Source organism: Ursus arctos, unplaced genomic scaffold, assembly GCF_023065955.2.
Source record: "Ursus arctos isolate Adak ecotype North America unplaced genomic scaffold, UrsArc2.0 scaffold_36, whole genome shotgun sequence".
Taxonomy (NCBI): Eukaryota; Metazoa; Chordata; class Mammalia; order Carnivora; family Ursidae; genus Ursus; species Ursus arctos.
The window spans coordinates 26,252,776-26,280,445 of record NW_026623050.1 but is presented as its reverse complement, the minus strand read 5'-3'; the positions used below and the strand labels follow the sequence as shown (position 1 = coordinate 26,280,445).

Sequence of the window (27,670 nt, the reverse complement as noted above, 5' to 3'; positions counted from 1 at the left end):
CTGGCTCTCAAATTCTGCAATCCACTCCAGTGCTTTCGGCCAGCTAGTCCTCCTCCTAACTTTTCTGACAGTCCATGATGTTATGCTTATTCTCTAACTTTCTTTTCCAGTTCCTTCTTTTCCCCCCAAATGCCTTTTGCTTCTCTCAACAAAAGGTAAGGAAATAGCATGTGGATATGAGGTAGTGCAAAGTTAAAATTTCTTATTTTTCAGTTTTTAAGCAAGAGTTTTGTGGGGTTTGTTTGTTTTTTTGTTTTGTTTTGTTTTGTTTTCTTTTGTTTTAGAGAGACAGTGCACACACACATGCCAGTTGGGGAAAGGGACAGAAGGAGAGGGACAGAGAGAATCTTAAGCAGACTCCTCCACAGCACAGAGCCCAATATGGGGCCTGATCTCACAACCCTGAGATCATGACCTGAGCTGAAATCAAGAGTTGGACACTTAACTGACTGAGCCACCCAGGTGCCCAAGAGTTGTTCATTTTTACAAGTGTTCCTAATTTTGACTTTCGTTTTTAAAATGGAAATTATATTTTGCTCATCTGTTTTTATTGCTCAATCCCACATTGCAGTTTACTTTTGCAATTGCCTTTGTTGTCACATTATTCTTAAACCAGATTGAATGTGAGAACTATAATTACTTTACAATGTTCACTTTCTTTAAAGCCCCGAATCCAAATTCCTTTGGAGATAGTGCTATACATCAGAGTGCTAATGGTATTTCTTTACATTACTTTGTTTTGGATTAGGACTGTAAACATCTGATATCTTCAAGAAGTATGTAGGATTTGGACCATTACTGTATGCAACTTATCAAACTGTCAAAACATACTTAAAAAGGAAAATATTAAAATTAAAAGCTTTTTCTATGTTGTAATAGCATTATTTATACTGCCAATATTAAGCTGAATTTTCCACCCTGAGATTTTCTATTCTTTGATTAACCTTCCAAAGTAAAATCTCCAAGAATTACTACTAGCCTAGCAGTGATTTGACTACAATTATTGAAAGAGAAAAGGGTGGCAATGTTCGGGGAGGTAAAGGAAATTAATGCCTGCTGTGTAATTTTGGGTAAATTGCTTGATATTCCTGACTTATTTTCCTGTAAAATGGGGCAGTACTACTACCAGCATTACTTATCTCTCAGATTTTTTGTGAGGATTACATGAATATGCATACCTTGGCATAATAATGGTATGATAGTTCATAAGTTATAACTGAAAATTAATAAAATGGAATAATCCATAAAAAAGCACACACATTATTCTTTCAAAAGTGTAAAGTACCATAGGAGTGCAAGGAATTATTATTATACGAGGATTAGTATTGCCCACTTCTCCCAGCAGATTATGCTATTTCATTTGCTTGACCATGCTATTCTGCCTACGGCATCTTCCGTATCATCTTGCACTGTTATTCGTACATCCTTCCATTTTTTGCTTAACTGTTTTATGGTTCATGCCATTCCCAACCAGATCATGTTGGTTTTTTTTCTTTGTTTTGGGGTTTTTTGCTTTCCCTTCAGTTGGCCTAGTTGGTGTGAGTGTACAGGGGGAGAGGGATTGTTGGAGGAGGATGGATGGACTAGAAACACCTTGGGGATAGATTGGGGAGTGCGTTCAGAACACTGGAAAGTTACTGGGTGGTTTTTTTTTTTAATTTTTTTTATTATATTATGTTAGTCACCATACAGTACATCCCCCGTTTCTGATGTAAAGTTCGATGATTCATTAGTTGCGTGTAACACCCAGTGCACTATGCAATACGTGCCCTCCTTACTTACTGGGTGTTTTTGAGCAGGTGACTGACTTGAGTTCACCTGTGCTTTAGAAAGTAGCTCCCATGGCAGTGTGCAGATGGATGGAGAAGGGAAAAACCGGGGAGACCAGTTAGAAGGTGATTGTGTGCTCCAGATGAGATGTAAGAAGAATTTAGGAAATGTGGCAAAAGTGGAGTAGACAGGTTTGGCTTTTAATTGGTTGCAGATGGTGAAGGAAAGAAGTGCAAAGTGCCTGCTAGGTACTTTGTCAGGGTGACTGAGCAAGGAAAAAGAAATGGTTAAGGATTTATTTTCTGTGCGTGGGAGTGAAGGATGGAGGTGGATATTGATAGTACTGATTCATATTGGTTCTTCTTTTACATCCATTTTACATAACACCAATTGCAGACACTTTGACTTTTTTTTCTTCTCCAGTGGATTTTGAATTTAAGAAGTGATTTTCCTCTTTGATCCTGTCTTAGTCCAGACTGCTATAACAAAATACTATAGACCGTGTGGTTTAAAAACAACGCAGTTATTTCTCACAGTTCTGAAGATTGGAAGTCCAATATCCGGGTGCCTGGCAATTCAGAATCTGCCGAGGACCCACTTCCTGGTTCATAGATGGCTGTCTTCTTGTTCTGTGCTCACATGGCAAAAGCAGTGAGGGGGTTCTTTGGGGTTTTTTTGGGGGGGTGGGGGTTCTTTTTTAAAAGGGTACTAATTCCATTCATGAGGACTTTGCTTAATGACCTAATGACCTAAGTACCACCTTAGGGCACCATCTCCCAATAACAACACATTGGGGATTAGGATTTCAACATATGAATTTGGGGGGACATGAATATTTAGTTGATAGTTTAGGAACGATTCAGTTTTTCAGACAGTACATGTAATGTAGCAAAGCAGTTAATAAATTCTTGACTACAAATAATCTTAGTCTTTCTTAGATTTATTTCTGTTCACTGTATCTAAACAGCTTTTTGAAATCTATTTTAGAAAAAAGTCCTGTTCGCTAAGAGAATTGGTTAGTGGGTGGTTAAATTTTATTAAGGTAGAGAGACTGCACTGTAAAAGCCCCCACTTTCAATGTCTTGCCACACTAGAACAGTTCAATGGTAGTATGGAAGAAAGTGACATATAAATAACAGCCAACCCATACTTAAAGGAAGTACTACGTTTGTTCTTCACTTCCTTAATTAGGTAAGTAACTAAGAAATGGCTCCTAAGTAAACTAAAAGTGAATCAAGCACAGGAGAAGGGTAAGAACAAAATGCATATTCCGTTGCTATTTTACCTTTCATCCTATGATACCGTTCTGTTCCCTCTCCTTTCTCTTTTAAATAATTAAAATTTTCAAGAAGCAAAAAAGAAACGAAGATGTTGCCCCAGGTGGGGTTAATGTAGCAGGACAAGGGTGCAGGATCTCCTTTTCCCCACCTGACGCCCAGGTGAAAGGGTGGTTGCCTAGGAGGCGCTGAGGGTGGACTTGGGGCCTGGGAGGCGCGGGACCCGTCGGGTCGGGTCCGCTCGGGGCAAAACGAGGCGCTGGGGAGCAGCTTTTGCCCAGGACGGAGAGCTCTGAGGACCCGAGGTCGACAGGAGGCGACGGCACGCAAACAGAGCTGCCACATAGATGTCGCTGTGCTCAGTAACTACTGCCCTTCCTTTTTCTGGACAGCCTTCCCATTTGGTGCCTCGGGCGCAGCTTCCCGTCGCTCCTCCGCCCGCCCTCGGGTGGCTGCGCCCGCAGCTGCAGAGAGAAGGCGAGGTTACTGCACGGCGCCCGCATCCTGGAGTTCCCGGCGGCGGCGGCGGCGGCGGCGGCGGCGGCGCGCCTGCGCACAGCCCGGGTCACGCGCGCGGCGCGGGGGCGGGCTGGCGCCCGCGGGGCTGTCATTCGCAGCGCGCATCACCGCCCTTAGCTGCGCCCGGCGGTTCCGGCTCCTCCCTCTCCCGGCGCCTCAGTCCCACCATGGTGCTGGAGTCGGTGGTCGCGGACCTGCTGAACCGCTTCCTGGGGGACTATGTGGAGAACCTGAACAAGTCCCAGCTGAAGCTGGGGATCTGGGGCGGTAAGCGAGAGGGCGCGGCCGGCGGGCTGCCCGCGCTGGCGGAGGGGCCCACGCCGCGGGCTCCTCTCGCCCGTCTCCAGTCCGGGCCCGGCTCCCTCCGCCGCCCGAGACTCCGCCTGCGGGGAGGGGCCTCGGCTGGGCCCCCTCCCCGGGCGGCAGGTGCGGGGTGCCAGGAGGCCTGTGCCCGCTTCCGCCGCCGTGGGGCCCCGGGTCCCCGCCCGGGGTGGGGAGAGGCGGCAGGGTCGCGCTCGCGCTGCCCGAGTTCCCACCTTTCGCGTCCCGGAGGCGGACTCCGTGCCCTGTCCCGCCCTGCCCTCCTAGGAGGGTCCTCTCGCTGCCCTCAGCTAGCCCGGTTCGCTCCACAGCATTTAGAAAAGCTTTCTCCTCCTGCACCGCGTGCAGTGGGCATGGCTGCGTGGTCCACACACGCTCTAATAAAGTGGCGCCAAGGAAGAAGAAAAAAGGAGATTGCGTTTCGCAGTTACCTTCTCTTGGCATTTTATGGCGAGCAGGAACTGGCTTCCTTCTCTTTAGGATTGCAGGGATTTGGGAAGGGATCTCTTGGCCCTGGAAGTTCATCACTAAAGGCCTCTTTAGTATGGCTTCTCACAGTACGTGCGGCTTTTGAGAAAACGATTTCTTCCCTTAATATTTACTTCGCCTCAGTAAGAGCACGACTTTCAGTTTTGTTTTGGATGATAGAAAAAAATAATTAAAGCCACGACAGGCATCGTCATTAATTAGGTGCGTGCTCAAAACACAAACGTTTGTGTCCTCAACATTGAATGTGTAGAAGTAGACAGTAGTATGCTTGCACGCTCTTCGGAAAGATTGATTATTTGCACTGATGGTGCATATTAAGCTTTGGGGATCTTGGGGATACTGTTTCACTCTACAGAAGACTTTTGGGAATTGTGTCAGCTTTGGAAGGAAATCGAAAGAACTACTCAAATGGATGGAACTGCGTTTAATCTAGTCAACAAATAGTTATAGACCAGCCCTGTCCAATAGGGTAGCCACCAGCCACAGCGGCTATTAGGCACCTGAAAAGTAGTTAGTGCGAATTGAGACTTGCTGCAAGTCTAAAATTACATGGAGTCTGGAAAATACTCGGTAGGAGCAATAGTGTAATATCTCAATCTTCTATGTTTATTATATGTTGAAATAATATTTGATTATATGGGGTTAAGTACAGTATATTATTAAAATTCATTCCCCCGTTTCTTTTTCCTTTTTAAAAAACTTGGTTCTTGGAATTTATAATTAAGTATGTGAACCATGTATTTATATTGAGCAATGTTGTTATAGAACCAGGAGTACTGCCCTGGTTGGGGAGGAGCCTTCTTTGAATAGGTCTCTGATCATTTGATTGGTTCTGTGTGGTTTGCCCAACACTACATCCTTTGTTTACATGCCCTCCCCCAACGCTAATAAAATGCAAGAGAAAGCGAAGTAAAGGAGGAGACACTTAAGGAATTAAATATACAGTGCCTTCTGCAGGAGTCAACTCCTTGTTCAGGATACTGTTGAATACAAATTATTCTTTCTAGTCTGTAAACATTATTTTTTAAGATTTTTATTTGAGAGAGAGAGAGAGATTGATAGAGAGCACGAGCTGGGTGAGGGGCAGAGGGAAAAGCAGGCTCTCTGCTGAGCAGGGAGCCTGATATGGGGGTGGATTCCAGGACCTCGGGATCATGACCTGAGCCGAAGGCAGACACTCAACCGACTGAGCCACCCAGGCACCCCTCTAGTCTGTAAACATTATTTGAAATCTGAAAAGGCACTGGGGTAGCATTTAGGAAACGTGGGTTCGCGGTTGTTGTGTTGGACAAACACTAACCTTCCTCCTTGTTCGTTTCTTCATCTTAATTTAAACTTCAAAAGAAAAAAAAATCGTACCAGATAATATAATATTCCTATGTGGTCACTACTCAAAATCATCTACCAAGTTAAAACACTGTGCCCTATTTACGTCAGATTTTTTTTTTAAAGAAATAAAGTTTATGGATATAGCCAAAGATTTCTTCTCTACCAAATCTTTCCTTTTTCTTTAAAATTGGGAGTTGAAATAGGTAACATCTGAGGGTCCTTCCAGTGCCAGTACTCTGTGATTTTAGTTGTAAATGTTTTTACTATGAAATTGTGAATGCTGCCTGGGGAATTTGAACTTTTTCACATCTGAAATTAGAATGCCACGATATTATGTCATTTATTCCGTTCTTTTTTGGTGGACTGTAGGAAAAGAAACTTTATTTTCTTTCATCTCATTTTCTTTCTTTTAGAATGAGGAATGCTGCCAGTGGCAAACATCAATTTTATAGTAGGCCTGAGAAAATAAACTCCTTTCTTTCAAGAATCGTATCCATTGGAAGTCGAATCTGGGATTCCCTCAGCTTTATCAGCCTACATCTCTGCTTCTATGAAGTTTTGCTGCTTTTTATTTTTGTGGTTGTTATAAAGGAAGGTTTTATAGATCTTTTTCAATATATTTTCTTTGTGACACAAATTCTCCCATTAAAAATGAAAGGCAAGATATGTGAGCTATTTTTCTTCTCTGAAAATATTCCTGAAGAAATTTTAACCTTTTATGGTAAACAAGTGGGTGTATTAATGAAATAGCTGATATTTATGACATTCATGATATTGACAAATTTTATAAAGAATTGAAAATTTTATATAATCTTATTTGAAAACTATTTGTTTCAGTAAATAAGGTTTATGTGTCGTAGAGTTTGGCTGTTTCCATTGTTTTTGTTGTTGTTTTGTTAAATCTTTACATCCTGGGACACCTGGGTGGCTCAGTTGGCTAAGCATCTGCCATCCTTTCAGGTCACGATCCTGGCGTCCTGGGATCAAGTCCCACATCGGGCTCCTTGATGAGAGAAGCTCCTGCTTCTCTCCTTTTGCCTGCCGCTTCCCCTGCCACCCCCCCCCTCTCTCTCTGACAAATAAATAAAATCTTAAAAAAATTTTTTTCATATCCTGAGAAAAGAATTCAGCCTGTGAAAATTTCACAGGGCTGATCTCAGTATTCTTTAGAAACAAATGGAAAACTAAATTGAAACATCTTAACTGGAATATTTGACTAGACTAAAGCAGTGGTTTTCAGCTGGACATGACTTTGCCCCAAGGGAGTATTTGGCAATGTCTGAGACATTTTTGGTTGTCACACTGAGTAGTAGAGGTGTGCTGCTGGGATCTAATGGGTAGACCCTAGGCGTATTGCTACATCCTGCCATGCACAGGACAGCTCTCCACAACACAGAATTATCCAGCCAAAAATGTTTGTTGAGGAACTCTAAGGAGAATATTGAGGTTGTCTTCTGCATTTTTAAGAGAACTTCTGGGTGTTGAACACATAGTAAGAAGTGAAAAAAGTACTTAGAGGTTGTATGTGCCTCATGAAATTTATAATTTAAGAGAGATACATGTCTTAAGTGATTGAAAGGTATCATCTTGTTAAAAATGCAAAATCTTTGGATGATATCAGGAAGTAGTTTTAAAAGTCAAAATATTGTGTGAACAATTTGAAAAGGATTGTGGTGTGCATATATTCATATATACATAGACATTCACAGTGAAATTCACGATAAACAAGAAGTTGTGTAGTAAAAAGGATGGGGAAATTTTATTTGAAAGTCTAGAATCAGGAAGTGTACTATGGATATTGCCTTTAAATTGGAGAAGCAAAAAAACTGTCTTTTCCTTTTTTCTGTTTTTGTTCTTTTGTTTTTTATTTATTTATTTGACACAGAGAGCACAAGCAGTGGGAGCAGCAGAGGGAGAGGAAGAAGCAGGCTGTCCTCTGAGCAGGGAGCTCGATGGGGGGGTCAGTCCCAGGATCCCGGGATCATGACCTGAGCCAAAGGCAGATGCTTAATCAACTGAGCCACCCAGGCTCCTCAATTCCTGTGGTTTTTTTTTTTTTTTTTTTTTTTTTTTTTTTTAACAGTGATTTAAGCAGAATGATCTTTTAAAAAATCTTGCTGTTTAGGAAAATGAGGCCCTGATTATTTACTAGTTGTGGGACCCATAGGCAAAACATTTTCATTCTTTAAGCCTGTTTCCTTATCTGTAAAATGGGGAAATAGCATCCTGCTTGTGACTAAATGGTGTGATATCCTTTGTAATTATAATTGTTAAACTGTTAATACTGATAGTAATAGTGAGGATAAACAAACCTAGCTGAGTTATGGAAAGCAGCCTGCTTTATTTTATTTTTATGAGTATGTTTCTTCTAGGCTTCAAACTTAGGGCTTTCATATTCTGTAGTGTGCCGGTTTGGTATAGAGCTAACACAACATATCTAAACATTTCTTATTTGCCAAACTTCTTAAAAGAAAAAAACCATTTGCATTTGAATTTACACTTAAAATACTTATATTTACACTTACATACTTATATGCCAGCCAATTTGTAAGTCAGGTTTTCAAAGGCTCAGAAAAGTGTGTGGTGGGCATGTTGCTTGCCTATGCAAGTAGGAAGGTTTTTGTTTTCCACAAACCGGTACCTAAAGATAACTTGTACAGCCCTTAGCTATTTGAGCTGTGTCCAGGATATAATTGTTTTAAGAGTAACATGTTTTTGAAAGGGTATGTGGAAACGCCATATCTTTTGCAACTTGGTTTAAGTAGTATTGTTGCAATGTAGAACCCCTGTCAGTTTGATTTTTGAAAGTGACTTACTCTGGAAAGTCAGCAGGAAAATCCTTCATTCTGAATTCTCACTTCCATTTGACAGGTAGGGTATGCATAGAGGCTATGATGTGTTGGGTGCAAGGAGTGGCTAGAAGCCAGGTGGAGTGCCCGCAGAATTTGTAGCTCTGCAAACCAGGCTGAACCCGTGCTGGTGACTGCACTGTCCTTCATCTCAGGCCTGACGCTTTTCTGCGAGCTGCCAGATACTGTTGGAGTAGAACAGCATAAGGAATGAGGGATCTAATTCCATCTTTGGTACTGCCTAGTTGTGTAGTTTTTGGCAAGTCACTGACCAGTGACCACTAGTTTCTTATCTGTAAATGAGAAGATTAGACAAGGTCATCTCTTCTGGCTCTTAACCTTTGTGATTTGAACAAGGCCAGAGCAGAGTGATCTCCTTCATTAGTTAAGTCTTTGTGTCTTTGTGCCACTTGCTCTTACATAGTGGGAAATTGTAATCACTGCATTTTCCTCTTTGTTCTTCCCTCAAATGGTGAGCGAAGAGTCACAGTCACAAAATGCAACAAGTTAAATGAAGTTCCAGTCTCATACTGATATCTGCAAGTTCAAATCTACTGTTTTACCCTGTCTTATGAGGTAGCTGTAGAGTAGCTTGAGAATACAAGAAAAAGCATGCCTCTTCGCTTCTTTTTAACCTTGGCAAATAAAACAGAGCAGTATCTAGATATTTCTAAACTTGTAGAGGAATTTTTTTAGTTCTTTCCTCCCAGCCAGCCCTTGGTGTAGTGAAGGCCACATTTATCAGTAGCTTGTCCTATACTATGTAAAATAAATAACAAAAAGTTTAGTATCGTAATATATATTTAGGCTCAGTTATTATCAAAGCAATGCTTAAAATCTTTAATTGAAAATACCTTACCATGCTTTTAAAAGCATCATAAATGAAAAATCCACTCTTTTCCCAGAAATAAAACTGGAAGTTGGTAGCTTGATAACCATTTTTCTAGGAAGCTCTGCCACACTACTCACTATTATGAGATCCCCAAAATGTTCCTGAAAGGGAGAAAGTTTGTTGGTAATCTGGCAACTTTCCACCTTTCTTTGCCAAGACTTCCTGTTTCAATAGGGAAATGGAAAGAGTAAGAGTCAATTGTTTCCTCTCCTGATGTCTCCTAAGACAAAGTCTCTGTGAACTATTTTTTTTTCTTTCTTCATTCTTTTATGGTAGACTCTCAACACCATTATGTTAGATTTAGACAAAATGTATTGAGCTCTCAGAGGAACATGTGACGGCACAGTCTGTGGGAGGGGATTACCTTTCTCATTGGGGAGGAGGGAGGAGCCAAGGAACCTGTATGCCTCTTGATCTTGGGGTTTTGATTTCAAGCCCCACATGAGGTATAGGGATTACTTAAATAAATAACACTTAAGAGAAAAAGGAGTCTGCATTAACTAGTTAATTTGGGTTGAATGGAAGGATTCAATTGAAATGAATTGCTACAATAGTTTCTTCAGTATTCTTTACTAAAACAGTGGTTATTAAAATCATTTGATTTATGCTTTAAAAAACTGTCAGTCATTTACTTGAGCTCACTTTTTTGGAGAATGAATATTTTGATATACTTTCAAATAAATAATGAGTCTGTGATATATAAAGGAAGCAAAACAAATACATAGCACTACATATTCTTTTTTTAATATTTTATAATATGTAAAACTAGTTTCATGGAGTAAGGCATGGCATTTTTGTTTGTTGGGTTTTTTGGTTCTGTTTTGTTTTTAAACATAATTTTGAATTAATCTCTGTTTTATGTTAAGAACATTGACGGGGGAGTCAGGAGACACAGGTTTTATTAGCACTGCTACACATTAAATGTATGATCTTAGATAAACCACCTGTTCTCTTTAGGCTTCCATTTTTTTCATATGTAAAGTGAGGGGGAATTAGGTTTAAAGATCCTTATGGTTCTGAATAGTTATAACTTATGAATTTCTTTTGTTTTTGTTTTTGTAAAAACATAGACTTTTGTAAAGTACTAAAATGGTCATTTTGCAATGCCATCTCTTCCTTCTGTGTTTTCCACTGTGGCACTATCCTTTCTTCTGATAATCCTCCTAACGTAAACCTTAACTCTATCTTTACTTACTGGTTTTGTCCTAGTTAGTTTTACTGATTTGAGTTTCCCTTTTGGTTTTGGATTTTTTTCACACTCTTAAAATGCAAAGACCAAAAGTGGATCCACCAACTGCACAGGCTTCTCAACGTATGGCATTTGTTTCTCCTGAAGGGAGATAGAATTATCTTCAAAATTAAAATTCTCTACCCATTCTGCTCTGCTCTTTGGGAGACAGTGTGATGTTCTGAGCAAAACACTGGGCATCAGAAAATTTGAGCCCTGGCTCTACCAGTTACTAGGTTGACATAGTGTCCTTAGGCCACTCATTTAGTCTCCCCGTGCCTCAGTTTCTTTTGCTTGATGTCTACATCCTATCTCCTTCATTAGAAGACTGTGAGGATCAAGAAAGGTTATAGCTCAGAGAGTTAGAACGATTTTATGTTCCTATTGTAGTTGTTCTATGCCAGTATAATATGCATTCTAAATCAATTATGTCAGTGTTTATTTTATTTATTTATTTATTTTTAAAGATTTTATTTACTTATTTGACAGAGACAGCCAGCGAGAGAGGGAACACAGCAGGGGGAGTGGGAGAGGAAGAAGCAGGCTCCCAGTGGAGGAGCCTGATGTGGGGCTCGATCACAGAGCACCGGGATCACGCCCCGAGCCGAAGGCAGACGCTTAATGACTGCGCCACCCAGGCGCCCCTATGTCAGTGTTTATTGAGCACCTACTATGAGGAGAATCAGTAAGGAGTTTATAATCAGGTTGGGGTTTTATGTAGTTAAGGACCATAAGAAAGGTATAGCTAAATTTCTGTGAAAGTTCAGGAAGATTTTTTCTACTGGAGGAACTTAACATCAGTACTGTCTTTCTTCATTTATTTTGTCGGCTCTTACTGAGTTTTAGAAGCCATTCTTGGATTTAGACTTGTTCCGTATTATTCCAGTACCATTTCGTTTGTGTTCGTAAATGTCTTAACTTGGTTGTTTTCTATAATTTAGCAACCATTTCTTTTTCTATTGTATTTTTTTTGCGATGACTCCAACTCTGCTTACCTTGGTGTCATTTGCTAATTTAATGGATTTACCAACATTTTTATCTTCTGATTCTTTAGTAAAGGTTATTAGATAAATTTTGATCCAGGATTTACCCTTTAAGGTACTTCTGAAAATACCCTTTAAGATTAACTTTGGGGCATCTGGGTGGTTCAGTTGGTTGGTCATCTGCCATCGACTCAGGTCATGATCCTGGGGTCCTGGATTGGAGCCCAGAATGCACTTGGCTTCCTGCTCAGCGGGGAGCCTGCTTCGCCCTCTGCCCCTTCCCCTGCTTGTGTGCCCACATTCTCTCTCTTTCTCTCTCGTGCAAAAATCAATCAATCAATCAATCAATCAATCTTTAAGATTAAGTTTGAAATTTTGTGTGTCACTCCCTAGCTATGTATGCTCTTCAAAGTATTTCTAGTTTATTACTGAGAGTCATAAGATGAGAATGAGAAACCTCTTCTGAAACATACTGCACTTACTGCTTGCTCTCATCCTTTAGGCCTGTCAGTCCATCATAAAAGGAAATCGCTTCATAGAACTTCCTTACTTGTCTGTCACCATGGTCTCCATGGAACTTCTCCGTGAGATTAGAGACATCTGATTGTGGGATTGGCTTTAGTGCCCTCTTTGCTGGCAGTGTTAAGTTTATCTAGTTTATCCATCTCCAATTATTATTTGTTCTTTTTCTTGTTTGTTTTTTAAGGTTTTGACACAAATATTTACCCTTCCTCCAGATTTTCAGGAGCTTTCTATGGCCTCTGTTCTTAGCCCTATGATCTGGCTATAGCAATAAAGTTATTGCTTACATATAGAATTATTATGTTATCTTGAAGTAAAAACAGGAAATTAAATATTAACTTTTTCCTTAGTATTCAGTTAAATATAACATGGTTGATATTTAGGAGGGGGTCTGCTTTAATCTTAGTCTCATAAATTATTTTTTACATAAACAATTTCTAACATTCTGAGGATATAGGCGGTTCAACTCCTGCATTATGTATCTGCTGAAAGGCATGAAGTTTAATGGAAGAGTACATGTTAGCACAGTGCCTTACCTAGATAAAGTACTCATCTACTGGTTGAAGGAGTGCCCTTTTACCCTGCTGTTAATCTGGAATATGCTGCCGTTCCTTCCCTTTGCTTTGTATTAGGGCTAGTGGCTCCTCCTTCAGTGCAAATAACTTACAGAATGTGTCATTCTTACTTCATTGTTATAGTTACTATTTGTTAGATAGCATTCACAATTTTGAGAGAGGAAATATGCATTTGTTTGCTAGACTCTAAGCAGAAATAAGATTTTTTTTTTAATGTGTCTTGTAAGTAAGGTAGATATTAGATGTAGGGGGGATGTATATAAAATATATTGAGGTCCTATTGACATTAGAATTTACCTTTATTTTGTTTTCCATTCTTATTACAACTTGTATAATTTTAACATAAAAATCATATTTGATTATTATAAAAACTAGAAAATACTGAAAAATATTTTAAAAATCCTTAATTTTGTTAACAATAATCACTAATCACTATTATCTCTTTTTGTCTGACTTTCTAAGTATACTTGTTTAACTATGTTAGCCGTGTTGGTAGTTTTCAGTGTTTCACACTTAAAATCTGTCTGTTCATTAAAGAATCAAAGTGCCACTATGGTAGAAACAGTCCACTTTTTCTAATCGCCTTTATGTTTTTACACACATTATGTTAGTGTTTTAATAATTGTTAAAAAAATACTTCATATCTAATGCAGATTATTTATGAGCACTCCTGGTGACATTTGACCCATGAGTGAGGATCGCCGGGTAGAGCAATCCAAATTCATGAACAGGTTTGCAGGTCTCTGTTGTATGGGCCTTAGATCTTGTTGAACTAGTTTGGATTGCTTCAAATATGTACTAGGGTCTGTGCAGTTCACTTCTTTTGGCTTGAATAGAGTTACCAGTTGTAACTATTTATAATTCAGCATCTGATGGAATTAAATCCAGGAATATTTTTCCTTTTTATGTAATTTTTACATATAATACTTCTTAAGGATTTTTTTTTTCCCAATTCCGGAACATATGTCTGTTTTCCACAACTACCTTATTATCCCTGCATTTGGTCTGTGATGTCATCTTGTCAGTTCTTCCTATAAAATAACTTCTTACTCTGGCTCTACCTCTTTGACCCTGAAGTTACTATTTCGCGGTTTAATTTCTCTTTAGTGTTTTGTTTGTTTTTGAAAGAGAGGGAGTGCACACGTGAGCAGGGAGAGGGACAGAGAGAGAGGGAGAGAGAATCTTAAGTAGGCTCCCAGGCAACATGAGGCGGTGGGGGGGGGCAACATAGGGTGACACAAGGTGACATGGGCTCTATTTTAGGACCCTGAGATCATGATAAGAGCAGAAATCAGGAGTCAGATGCTTAATGGACTGAGCCATCCAGACCCCTCTTATCTTTAGTGTATTGTAGATGCTGCTTGACTGCCTATATTCTTTCCCTTTCTTCCTATTATAATGCCAATAGTATTTTCTTCCCATTTGTGAGGCTTCTTACCTCCTTCTCTCCTTTTTTTGTAGCTTTCAACAGTTTATTTTAGGAAATTTAAAATATATCTATAGCAAATGAACTTTATTATATGGAAACAACCACTCTGATCATTATGGTGTCTAGTCTTACGGTTGTTTTCTTTGTATGTGTGCATATATACTCTTTAAATTATATTGGAATGGATCAATCTTTGCCCAAAAAAACCTTAATGTTCTGTAAATATTTTCCCATATCTGTTTTATTTTTTGCTTTATATTATAGATGTATTATGACTTATGCCTTCTTCTTGGACATTTAGTTCTTTAGGTCCTCCCTCCCTTTGTTCTCCCTCCTTCTTATTCATCCATTCTTTCTGCCCTTATAACCAGTACTGCAGTACCATTGTCGCTAAATTGTTTGGACAGATCCATGGTTATTTCTTAAAAGAACAGAGTGATGGTTCTAAAATATAGCTCTGATTTTTGTCATCCCTATTTTATGTGTTTCATCTCTGTGTTGTGACCAGTCTGAACTTTACATCCTAAAAACTCTTTGTTAGTCTGGCTCTTGCCAACCTTTCTGACTTTTATCTCCTATCCTTTTCTCACACCCTCTAGCTACACCAAACCACCTGTGGTTTCTAAAATGTGTCTTACTCATGCACGTGTGTTTGCCCTCTTTTCTTATCCACCTGGTAAATATTTCTTTGGCCTTCCAGCCTGGACTTTGGTGGGAATTCTTGATCTGCCTAGGCAGTTAAGTGTCTCCTTCTTTGCATCTGTGCACTCTTCTCCAGGAATGCCACTAGAATGTTTCCAAAATTTTAGAAATTTGGTCTCCTTTGCTAGGCCGTGAGCTCTGTAATGACAGGGATGTTGTTCTTATCATATCTCTCTTTTCAGCACCTAACTCATAGGAGGTGCTTTCTGTTTGAAAAAATATGTGATCTGGGGTAAAGTACATTTCTAGCAATGGCATAATATAATTAAATGTTAGTTTTAATTCACTCCAGGATACTGTGAGGGAAAAATTATTTGACTGAAAAATACTTATGGATAGCATAGTAAGTATAGTTTTTAAAAAATATACATGTGTCATGAGTGGTTAAGAAAATACATAACTGAATAATTCATGCTTGCATTTAATATTGAAATGATAGTTTTATAAACCTTTAGAGAATTTAAGTGAGATGGAAACTTTTTTTCTTTTGGTTAGGTTTTTATGTAAGCAAGAATATTTAAGTATAATATATCAACAAATATAATTACAGTGTTTAAAACTGGATTCATATAATAGTATCATGATGGCTTAAATAGATTTAAGAAGAATTGGACTAGTTAAGCAACGTTAGAACCATAGGGGAGCCTGGCTGGCTCAGTTGGTAGAGCATGTGACTCTTGATCTTGGGATTATGAGTTCGAGCCCCACATTGGGGGTGGAGAGTTTACTTTAAAAACAAAAAAAGTGACTTTAGAACCATAAACAGTAATCATTGGGAAGGTAGCGTGTTTGGAATTTTAAAAGACCACATTACATTCCTGTAGAGAATGTTCACTGATACCATAATTAAGGAGACAATCCTGGCTTACCATATAATCGATCTGTTCTAATAGTCATTTCTTTATGTCCTTTTTTTTTTCTTTTTGAGGTTTTTAACTTAATCATTCAAAATGATAGGTGTTTTCTTTGGTTCTAGAGTTCTCCAATCTGAGAGTCTCCAAATTCTTTCTCATTGTCTGTTTGAATGTTAGCCAGTTTAAATATTTTGTAATTTCTTTTGTATTGGGCTGACCTATATATATGCTACCACTTACACATATAGCAACTCTTTTTGTTGGTAGCTGCTTAAGATCTTAAAGTTTGCTTTGTTTACCCATTGTCTTAGCACTTAGCATAGTGTCATAGTGTTTGGTACTGCTTTATGACAGGTTACACGAATTGGTATTTTAACTTCATATTTTTCCTTCTTTTTTTTTTTTTTTAAAGGTAATGTGGCTTTAGATAACCTACAGATAAAAGAAAATGCTCTGGTAAGTTTTCAGACTATGTTGATTACTCAGTTAATTTGGTAAGCTCTTAGAAATTCTTGGTTACTTGGTATCTGGTACCAGGTACCAGATAAAGTTGATTGAGTCACTCAGAGAAGGATTACTTATTTAACTGTTTGCTATAGGAAAATCTGAAATTAAAAATTTAGATTTTTTTTTCCTCTTGATCAAAATGGTGTCTCTTGGAAAGCGGAATGTTTTTCCTTGACTTAATTTGACTGAATAGCTTTGTAGTAGACATTTGTCTTACGTTAAATAATTTTCTCCAGAATTATCTTTACATATTTTTTGGTAAATAAGAATTTTATTTTAACAATTTATCAAATGAATAATTGTATTTTTTGAAATACGTTGACAGTCCAGCCTTATAATATTATGGTAATATTAACAAGTCAAGTAGATTTTTTGAATTCTAGCTCTCCATCACCTACTCCTCCTCCCTCCCTGTTAGGCTTTAGCCTTTTGGACTTAATTTGATTTTATAAAGTCACTTAAGAATGAGTTTATTTAAGGTTTTATTTATTTATTTTAGAGAGAGAGAGAAAGAGCAAGCGGGAGCACACACAAGTGAGGGGTGGGAGGGGCTGAGGGAGGAGAAGGAGAAAGTGAACCCCAAGCAGACTCTGTGCTTAGTATAGATCCTAATGTGGGGCTCAGTCTCACAACCCTGAGACCATGACCTGAGCCAAAATCGAGTCAGACTCTTAACCCACTGAGCCACTCAGGTGCCTCAGAATGAGTTTATTCTTTAATTAATAGGTCAGATTTCTAACAAACTACAGTATGTTTTATAATCCTGGTGTTGACTTCTGGTTGGATTTCTACATGATGAACTGTGTAATTAAGGAGAGTCTTACACCCGAAGTGCTAATATGACTGGTCTCAGGGAAGCCAGTTTTGGGTATTGAAGATCCCAGGAATAGAACTTTGTCATGAGAAGTAACAATTGATTATATTCTACTGAAAACAACTTGGCAGACATGGTGGAAAAGGCATGGACCTTGGAGTCTGGCAGACCTGGGTTTCAGTGCTAGTGCTGCCCTTTTATCAGCTATGTGACTTTTGGCAAGTTTCTCAGTTTCTGTGAGCACCAGTTCAATCGTCCTTAAATTGGAGTTAATAATACAAAATGATATAATACATATGTGCTTTTGTGGCTTGAATAAGATTAAAACTAGAGCCTGGCAAGTAGTGGATACTCAAAATATTTAAATTTTCTTTCTCTTCCTTTATTTATATAGGATGCTGCAACTTTTAAAATTTTACCCCAAAATTTGGAACTTAAGACTCTTTTGCTGGAGATTAGAATAAATGTTATTTTTTCCCCATTTTAGGAAAATATTTTAGAAGGAAAGAAGTATAAATAGAATTGGGGTGAGAGGATATATATCTAACATACTTAAGAGACCAGTTGAACTCTGTGTTAGCCTAGTTTGAATTTGGGTTATAGTTAAATATAATAAATTCTTTTGTAATTAATATTCTCCATTAATTCAAACTAATATCCTTTCCCTGATTAAATTGGATTGATGAGGTTTTACTTTGAATATGGATTCTTTACATTTATTTTTTGTGAAAAATTATTTCATGAGGATCAAAGTGAGCATGAGCCCAAACTTTCAGAAGTGTATAGTTCAGAGTTGGTATTCTGCATAACATAAAGTACAATATGAATGCCCTTGAATGCATTCCCTGCCCCCCCCCCCCCCACCTGCTTCTGCCACCTTGGGTATAGAGCTGCTCTCTTACCACCAGAGAGAAATTTTGTTTTTGGTCTACAAAAAGATCAGTATTATATTCAGTTCCTATTCACCTAGAATGTTTGAGTAATCAGATGATTGGGTAAATTGATTATTTTAGTTAATTGTTACCTAAAGTACTACATTTCCGTCATCAGGTTGATAGTATGTAATAAGGTACATCTAACAACAGGGCTATTCCGATTGGTTTAATTTTTAATAATTCTAAAGATTCAAGTGATCATTGTGAATATCAGTTAGTGTTTAGTACTCTGTGAATAAAAAAGTTATTTGTACTTTCTAGTGGTTTGGAATCCAGCTAAATGAAAGTTTGTTTTTATTAATGATTGGTACCTGTCAGTAACTTGATCTGAAGTAAATGCTAGTTTGGTAAGTAATAAGAGGAGAATCTCCCTTTCCTTTTAAGATTCTTTTGTTTATTTACCAAATGTTTTATTTGAGTGAAATAGTTGTTCAGTTATTGTTTTCAACTAATTTTTGTGAAGGGACTCTTTTTTTCCTATTCTAGTATTTTAGATAAGCAGTGTCCATCATTATTTTAAAAGTTCATGGCATTTCTATCTGTCTTGATTTGGTTTATTAAAACAAGGAACCAGTTTATCCAATTACTTTCTTTAGCTACAAACTCTTTTCCTATTGTTCCTATTTATAGTTTTGTTTCTCTTGTGAATTCTTTCCTCAAAGGCAAATTTAAGTCAATAGAAACTTTTTTTCCCCAACAATGTCCTGAGTTACTCAAATACAGAAAATTTGTTTCATGTTTTTCCTTTGAGATGATGGTGTATTTAAATGATGATATATAGATGATTTGGGGGGGGCTTAATAGTTTAAAATTTCTTTTAAATTTTTTTCTTCCTTTTAAAGAGTGAGTTGGATGTTCCTTTTAAAGTCAAAGCTGGCCAAATTGGTAAGTACTATTCACTTGAGTTATTCTTAATCCTTTTAGTTTTTTTATTTTTCTGGTGTTATTTAATCTAAAACATTTTTTAGCTTGAACAAAAATGTGAGAGGTTTTTGGCTTATGTTGGCTAGAGCTCTTGGAGCTCTGGGCCTAATATATGTTGTATGTAATACATAAATACTTCAAAATTTCTGACGAAAGGGTAGAAAATTACCCTCTAAAATGAAAGGACATTTGAAGTGCAATGATACCTTTTAGGCTTTGGTTCTACTACACAAAGTATATCTTGATTTTCAAAATTGATATGTAAGTTCTGTATGCTTTTTCTTTATATGTGAGAGTGGTATAATTTGCAAAACTCTAGTAAAATTTAGGTGTAGCTTATTTTCCTCATGTTTTGTTCAATCATTTCGCTTGATATATTATGCAGCAACGTGGTATAGAGGATGTCTTGGTAAGTAGAAAGTCTTTGCAAAGGCTAAACTCTTACACTAAGATCATCCATAGCTAAGCCTTCATCTTTGTTGAAGAAATTTTTTAATAGAACGTTAACCCATGAAGTCCTCTCAACTATTCCATACTACCTGATTTTTACTTTTTTAAAAATGTCATTTACAGCCCTAGACAACTTGCTCTTACTTTAGAATTTTCACTTATGCCCACCATCAGTCCTTCTACTTCATCACCCTGCTATTTCACCATGTGGCTTTCCTTCTTCATTTATTTTGTATTCAGGGAAGGCTTTGTCTTTCACTATTCTAGCACTTCTTCGCGATTACTTGAATACTTCTGTTTGAGTCTACTTTATATCACCTGTACGTGTTCCTTTTAAAATAACATTTTTATGTTTCTGTCTCTTGAAACAGAAGACATTCCCTTAGATTGAAAGCATCCGTGGGCATGCATTATTCTTTTTCATTTGTCTGTCATACAGAGCCTTGTGCTGTGTGAAGTGGTGATATTTAGCTGTGGTGGTATCTTGAAGTATTGTGGTTCTGCATGCTTAATTGAAATCCTAGAGTAAAGTTAAAACCATTCATTCTTTCTTTTGCCTTTGAGGTATTTATGCACACACTGTTATGTGTGAGACTACATAGGTAGCTGTGGGAGAGGCAAGATGAATATATGTTTGTCTCCAAAGAAGTTAGGTCCAATTTTAGGACATATTGAAATTGTATTTTTAGAGTATTGGTTGAGTTGTATTTGACTAAAGAACTTTTACATTATTATATTATAGAACTAGGTTTATATTTTAGAAGAGGTTTGCTAATGTTTCACATTTTGTTCTTTTTTCTTTTAAAATACTGTAAGAATTTAATGACTCCCATCAGGGTTACTCATTGACTCTTTACATATAAGGATGCAAAGCATATTTTCTTATTATTTATCCCTTTTTTGGTTTATGGAGCATTTATATTAGTTATTCAATTTCTATTAGGTTAAAATATTACACCTAACCTGTAAAGTCAGTGTGGCTAAGTAAGCTCAAGAATGTTTTGGTTTTCTAAGGGCTAGACATATTTGTTCGTGTTCCTTGGTTATCCTTTTACTTAAAGATTTAAAAATTTCCTGTTCTATAAATGGGAGGCAGTGAAATAACTAACTTAATTACAGTGGAATTCAGGATAATGAAGGATGGGAAGATAATGAGTTAGGGTAAGTGGAGAGAAGAAAAGGTATAGGGAACAGACAATCCGTTTTTTGCTGTGCTCTAGTTAAAGGGGCATTTCTGACTTTTTCAGTCTCATGCTCACGATAAGGCAATCAAATCAACTTTTTTTTTTTTAAAGATTTTATTATTTTAGAGAGAGTGAGAGAGTACATGCACATGCACGTGAGCAGGGGGAGGGGCAGAGGGAGGTGGGGGAGAGGATCTTGAGCAGACTCCATTCCTAGCAGGGACCGCATCCGGAGCTTTATCTGAGGACCCGGAGATCATGACCTGAGCAGAAATCAAGAGTCAGACACTCAACCAACTGAGCCACTCGGCACCCCTCAGATCAACTTTTTAGGAGTTTCTAAGTTAGCTAGATATGTAACAGTATCTGTTATACATATAGGTGGTTCTCGCTTATAAAGTCATCAGACTTAGAAATAGCCCAAAAGTATACTGGCATTACCTCTAGACTCCCCTGACATGGGAGCTATTTAGGAAACTCAACAGATTTATAAACAGAAGAAAAATAAAATTTAAATGGAGAAATGATTTGAGATTTTAACCGTGGGAAGAGATTCCCAGGTAAAACTGGCTTACCTACATAAGCCATGCAGGTGAATCAAAATATGCTCCCTTACATTGCACTGTTTTATTTTCTCTTCTGCTTATTCTCCTGTTAAACAGTTCTTTGAACTTTGGGCATTTTTATTTAAAGGTGCCAGTAATTCTGGTGGTATAAGTAGTTGAGTCACTCTGGCATCCACACTGATGACTTAAGTAGACTTACGTGATTTATTTAACTTCTCTGGGAATGAGTTTCCTGTTTTCAAAATTGAAATAATAGCTGTCTCATTCTTCTCCTATGTTGGGAATATCAAATGAAATGATATCAGAAAGTTTGAAAAGTATAAAGCAGTATGAATAGTTACTTCTAATAGTAACTAATATGGAAGAGATCTTTGCAAACTTCAGTGTTGGAATCTTTTCATTTTTCTGAGTGATATACATATTATATGTGTGAAGGGTTTTGTTATACCTTTTCTCTAATTGGAAAGGGGAAATGTGTATCTTCTGGAGCCGCCCAAATAAGAATTTAAGGTTGAAATTATGTTTCTTTAGATAAATTAACTTTGAAGATTCCTTGGAAGAACCTTTATGGAGAAGCAGTTATTGCGACCCTAGAGGGACTGTACCTGCTTGTTGTCCCTGGAGCAAGTATGTTGTTTTGGGTTATAACCATTCAGCAACACCATAGTGAAATTAAATTGTTGCCTTGGTTAGATATTTTAATATGTTTAATAGAAGATACTTTAAATAAACTAAGCATATACACATATCACATATAGACATATATTTTACATATATACACATATATATTGCCACAATTGTACATAAAATATTTTTATGTTGTTGTTGGAAAGAATAATTCCAACCATTTGTTAAATTTATTCTCCTCTCTGTGAATATTTATTTTGTAACTAAGTCTTCATTTTAAGTTGAGATGCATTAAATAATTTCCTTTTGGAGAATGAAATGAAATAAGTTTTTAAAAAGTACTGATGCGTTAATCTGCAGATTTAAAGAATGGAAATTTTTTTCCCTCTATTTTGTTGCCTCTCGTTTTGAATAAATGTTCGTTCAAAAATGTGTGTGAAATAGGTAATTTTTTTTCATTGTAAATGAAAGTATTTTAATTTTTAATGAATGTTGTATGTAAAGCAGTAGTGCTTATTTATTTATTTATTTTAATTTTTAAATAATTTTTTATTATGGTATGTTAGTCACCATACAGTATATCCTTAGAGTAGTGCTTATTTAGGTAATATATTTTGTTATAACTCTTTTTTCAGTTAGAATAACAATATAATATTAAGAAAAGTTTGGATATTTTAGGGAGAAATTACTTGTTTTCCCAACAATAAAGCGAACACAATTTTTATTTTTATATTTTGCTTTCCAATCTTTACTATGTACGTATTTGATTTGATATAGCATTTATCACATTATATATACAACATGGATCTGTTTTTTTTACTTAATGTGTATATTTTTGATATGTGATAGTGGTAATTTTGAAAGGCTGTATGATATTTCATTGTGAGCTGGGCTCATACATTGAACATTATAAACACCTCATTCTTATAGATATCTTTTTTGTTCTTTTTTGTTATTTCCTCAGGATACATTATCAGAAATGAGATTTCTAGATGAAAAGGAAATATATATTTTCTGATTGTTGATATATATTCTTGAATTACTTTCTGAAAGTCTTTTTATTAGTCTGTATTGATACCAGCTAGTACTGGGTGTTACATGTATTTTATAGTTACTCAAAATTTTACCCCTCAGACAAAATAACTGGAAATTATCTGTTATATTTTCCGCCATCCTTCTGTTTCTCCCTTTTACCTTTCTACTCACTCTTTCCCCCCTTAACCTTTTTCCTTTCTTCCTCTATCCCTTTAATTTCTCTCTTTCCCTCGGTTCTGTTTTGATAAAAGCTTTGTAAATAAATAGGAATCATTTATTTATGTTTAAACTTTTTGTAAAACTAATTTAAAGAATTCAGCTCTTTTAGTTACAAAGAAAATGGCTTACAGGACTTACAGTATAAATAAACACTCAATCATAATGTGATTGAACTTTTCCTCTTTATTTAATAATTGCCTTTCCTAGTGTGTGAGCTAACTATATATTTTTAGGTATTAAATATGATGCTGAAAAAGAAGAAAAATCCTTGCAAGATATTAAACAGAAAGAGCTATCCCGAATTGAAGAAGCCCTTCAAAAAGCAGCAGAGAAAGGTACAATATGCTTATGTTTTACACATGATCTTAGCCAAAAGGCTGAGAAGTGGTACAATATGTTCATGTTTTAGATAAACTTACATACACCTATATTTTAGATATGTTTAATGCACTGTAGAGAGGATGCTTTCATAAGCCTCCATTAAGTCATGGTTCCAAAGAAAGAATATTCTTTTAAAATTATATCTCAAAATATTGACTATAAATATTTTCATGCCTTACATTTAGGAATCATTGCCATGTGATTGTATTATCTCACTGCCAGTTTAATTTTCCCACTTTCCTCAACTAGTCATTTTTACAGTGTTACTTTTTGGAGACTTTTCCGTGAGTTCTTGCAGACCTGTTTGTTTTTGCCAAATGTTAATAGGTTCTTAATCTACATTTTTAGATGTATCTATGGAAGATAATGAGGTTCAGCATATCAGTATAGTGAGATAAGGTTTAGAGGAAATGGTGCTGTAATTCTGTTCCTAGCTGTATCTCTTTATATTGTATAGGATACTTTTTAAAACCTGGTTCTTCAGATTTCAACATTTTAACATCTTGCCTTAAGTTTTACTTTTTTATTTTTATCTAAATAAATCTGATGACTATTTGGATTTGTCTTATGGAGCAAGAATAAGGATAAGATGAAAAAGCAGTCTATAGAGTGATAAGTTGAAGGATTTTTCCAAATTTCCAGTTTGTCTCTTTCAAGTCAGATTACACCCCAGTTGCTGATTGTATTCAGCATTATATTCAGATATACTAAGAAATTATATTCAGATATACTAAGATTTTGTTTCCTAGCTTAAGCTGCTGACATTTAATTGAATCAGTAAATCTCTCTTAAAAATAGCTTGCTCATTAAGATTCTTTATCAATGATTCTAATTCTTTTTGCCCCAAGTGCTTTTTCTTATACAAAAAAATTTCTTACACAAAAAAATTACTTAAAAACTTAAAATACAGAGGAGGCTGTCTTAATGGAAGAAAATTTTAAAAGCTTAAAAATGTTTTTTTCTTTCTCTTTTCATACTTGAGCATATTTTGTCTTCCGAAGTTTAAGAATTCTGTGTTTTTATGAAAACAGTGTTCTTCTTTCTATTACTTTTTAGTGCTAAATAAAGCAAGATGAAAATGGTTTTGTTTTATGACAATTCAGTGTGATTATTTACTTTTTTTCACTTTTTGGTAATTAGTATATATGGAAATAGTACCATAAAATGAGGAGAAAGACTTGGAGAGCACTAGAATTTCATTTCTTTCTTGATATAGGTCAGATTAAGAATATTTTTTAACACACTGTATTTAATGGTACATATCCTTGAGTAGGCATATTGACATATATTTAGATAAATTGATACAGGTAATAAAATGTATCATAATATATATATAACAGCATAATTATACACTCATATAATTTATTATGTATATACAAAATTAAGTTATATTTTTCCTTTTCAGAAACAAACCCCAAATTCCTCTTTCTTTTTTATTTTTGGATGGAAATAACTGTGATTGTTTAAAAAATATTTTCACGTTTCCAGTGAACTGTAAGAAAAAGCATGTATAGTCTCTCCTGTTTTAGTAGTTGACAGCTTAATTGGCAAATGATAATGTGCTATACATTTTATATTGAGTATGTATGAAATTTTGACTCCTGGATCTTTAATGCTTAGGAAATTTATATGTTTAGGCCTGGCAGAGAGGCTATTAAGGATGACTTGATATATTTATAGGGGCTGAACATCTGTGGCACTAAGTTTGTGTGAATAGGACTATTAGACTTATATAATATATAATAATTACACTGTAGCTTCTTGGATGATAAAATTTAGGTTTTGCTGATATAGAACTAAAATTCAGAAAGTGATACTGAGTTTTAACATTATTATTTTAGATTTTTTAGAAAAATGTTTTGAGTATAAAAGAGATGAATTCTGGTTGCCTGCCTGGCTCAATTGGTAGAACATGTGATTCTTGGTCTTGGGGTTGTGGGTGCAAGCCCCATGTTGGGTATAGAAATTACTAAAAAATAAAGTCTTAAAAAAATAAAAGAGATAAATTGTGATATATGGGATAATTGGGATATATATTGATATTGCTTTTTTAATTGCACTGAATTTAATTATCTTGACTGCATATGATTTTTTCCCTAAATTTTCTATGAATGTGGGTCACATTTTCATGTATTATTATTCATATGAATGATAAAAGACACCCTGGTCTTTGGATGCTTTGCATTTCTCCATTATTAATAATTATTACTTAATGCCATGCTTTATTTTTGAGGCTTATTATTTTTTCACTTATTTCTTGGTTTTAAAAGCATAAAAGTGGGGCGCCTGGGTGGCGCAGTCGTTAAGCGGCTGCCTTTGGCTCAGGGCGTTATCCCGGCATTATGGGATCGAGCCCCACATCAGGCTCCTCTGCTGTGAGTCTGCTTCTTCCTCTCCCACTCCCCCTGCTTGTGTTCCCTCTCTCGCTGGCTATCTCTATCTCTGTTAAATAAATAAATAAAATCTTTAAGAAAAAAAAAAGCATAAAAGTACCATGGCACGTGTATAGAGACTCAGAGAGGTAAGGAGAGAAAGTGATTCAACTCTTAGCAGCAGATGATAAAATTGAAAACAAAATCATCATGCTAATCTGCTTTAAGAAAGTATTTTTACTTTGTTTCTTTTGTTAAAGTACAGTACTGCCCACAATCATGTGGGAAAAAAATCAAATTGATATGTAAGTGAGTTCATTTCTAAACAGTTTGCTCAACTGTAAAAATAAACTTCTTGATATTTTTCTCCTTTTATTTTATTGTAGTAAGTTTATTTTCCTGGAAGGCTATTATAAAATAAAGGGAAAAATGAAATTCCTAGTGAGGCCAAAGATTCCCAAATCCTATATATTCTATATTTAAAATGTTAATTTTATCTAAGTGATGTATGTATACACACACCTTAAAATTAAATAGTTTTGCCAAAAAGACTTCTGTTGAAAAATGTCAGTCTCCTGTTGCGCTCTTCTTTTCCCTTTAAACCCATTCCTTAAAGGGAACCACGGTTTTAGAAAAACTAATGTTCTGTCATTATCTAATCTATTAATGGAAGGTATTATCTAGGTTTCCTCTTACGGTAGTCAAGGAGTTTACTTCTCTTACCATGTCCTTTCACTCTAAATTCCCCTCCTTCTCATAATATGGTTATGTCCTAATTTTTGGCCAATTAGTAGTCAAAATTTACATTACTATGATGGTGTAATTGTTCACTGTGTAGGTTAAATGTTGTACTATGGTTATATTCCTTTCTTATGCAACGTTTTGTTTTTCTTGAATTTGTAAATGCTTCTTTTTCATTTGCTTTGTTTTCTGTGTAAATTTACGTTTAATTCTTTTCATTTGCTACGTGAAATTTGTTACATGACTATCAGTGTTATTTTCCAGTTGCCCCTACTCACCTATTGGTCCCCTCCCTGGACCCTTTTTTCTCTTGGAGATCTCCCTTTGAAATGGTTGCTTTTTCAGCCCTGCTGCGCAGTTGTCATCTTGGGATTGTCTTCATCCCTATTCTGTGTTTAATTCACTGTTTTCTGGGTCCTTTGCCTATTGTTCTTTGTTAGTTACTTTGCTGTATCCCATAGCTTTTAAGAAAAATACATTAGATATAATTGTAAAAATGCTTTCAAGTCTGAAAGTCTTTACTTGAGCACTTGTTTTATTTGGCTGGGGAATAGAATGCTAGGTTTAAAATTAGAATTTTGAAGGCAATATCATTTAGTTACCAGGTACTTTTTAGAATTCTGATACCAATCTGCTCAACATGTTGTTGGAAACATAAAAATCAGAAAATGCGTGAATCCTGCTGTCAAAAACCTTACATTTTAGTTGAGAAAATAAGAAATGTGCGTAATCAATCCTAAACAGGAGAAAGTATTGAGTCTCTTCAAAGAGGTACAGATAAGAGTGGTAACGGAGTTCAGAATGAACATACCACGTTAAGCCAAAGAGATCAGGGCAGACACTGTGAAGATAAATATTTTAGCTATGTCTAAAAATGAGTTTGCAGAAAAGGAGAAGAGGGTCTTCTAGGTAGAGGGGACAGTAAAGAGAGGGAAGTATAGAACATGTAGGGGGAATAGCTAAGAATTTGGGGGTTTGAGGGAATGTAGTTAGTTAGATATAAGTTGGGAAGCTGAGTTTAGGTCAAGTTTCAGAGATTTGCATGCCATGATGGTGATAATGGTGATGGTTATGACAATGATAGCAGCTAACATTTATTGACTATTTACTATTTGCCAGTCATTCTTCAAATGCTTCATATGTATTGACTTATTTAATAGTCATCATTCTGTGATA

The 27,670-nt window shown here is 36.3% G+C and overlaps 1 protein-coding gene across 2 annotated transcripts in view; it reads left to right on the top strand.

Moving 5' to 3' along the window:
* Positions 1 to 3,634: 3,634 nt before the first annotated feature.
* Positions 3,635 to 27,670, top strand: part of VPS13C (vacuolar protein sorting 13 homolog C) — a 171,892-nt gene continuing 147,856 nt past the window's right edge. The window contains exons 1-5 of one of the 2 annotated variants that reach the window (XM_026518614.4): positions 3,635 to 3,833; positions 16,152 to 16,195; positions 18,838 to 18,880; positions 21,651 to 21,746; positions 23,234 to 23,335. In XM_026518614.4, the coding sequence (XP_026374399.2) occupies positions 3,734 to 3,833; positions 16,152 to 16,195; positions 18,838 to 18,880; positions 21,651 to 21,746; positions 23,234 to 23,335 (385 nt within the window). In that variant the 5' untranslated portion in view covers positions 3,635 to 3,733. Of the gene's footprint in view, positions 3,834 to 16,151; positions 16,196 to 18,251; positions 18,343 to 18,837; positions 18,881 to 21,650; positions 21,747 to 23,233; positions 23,336 to 27,670 lie in introns of those variants that run through there. The other variant, XM_048219822.2, reaches the window with a different exon arrangement.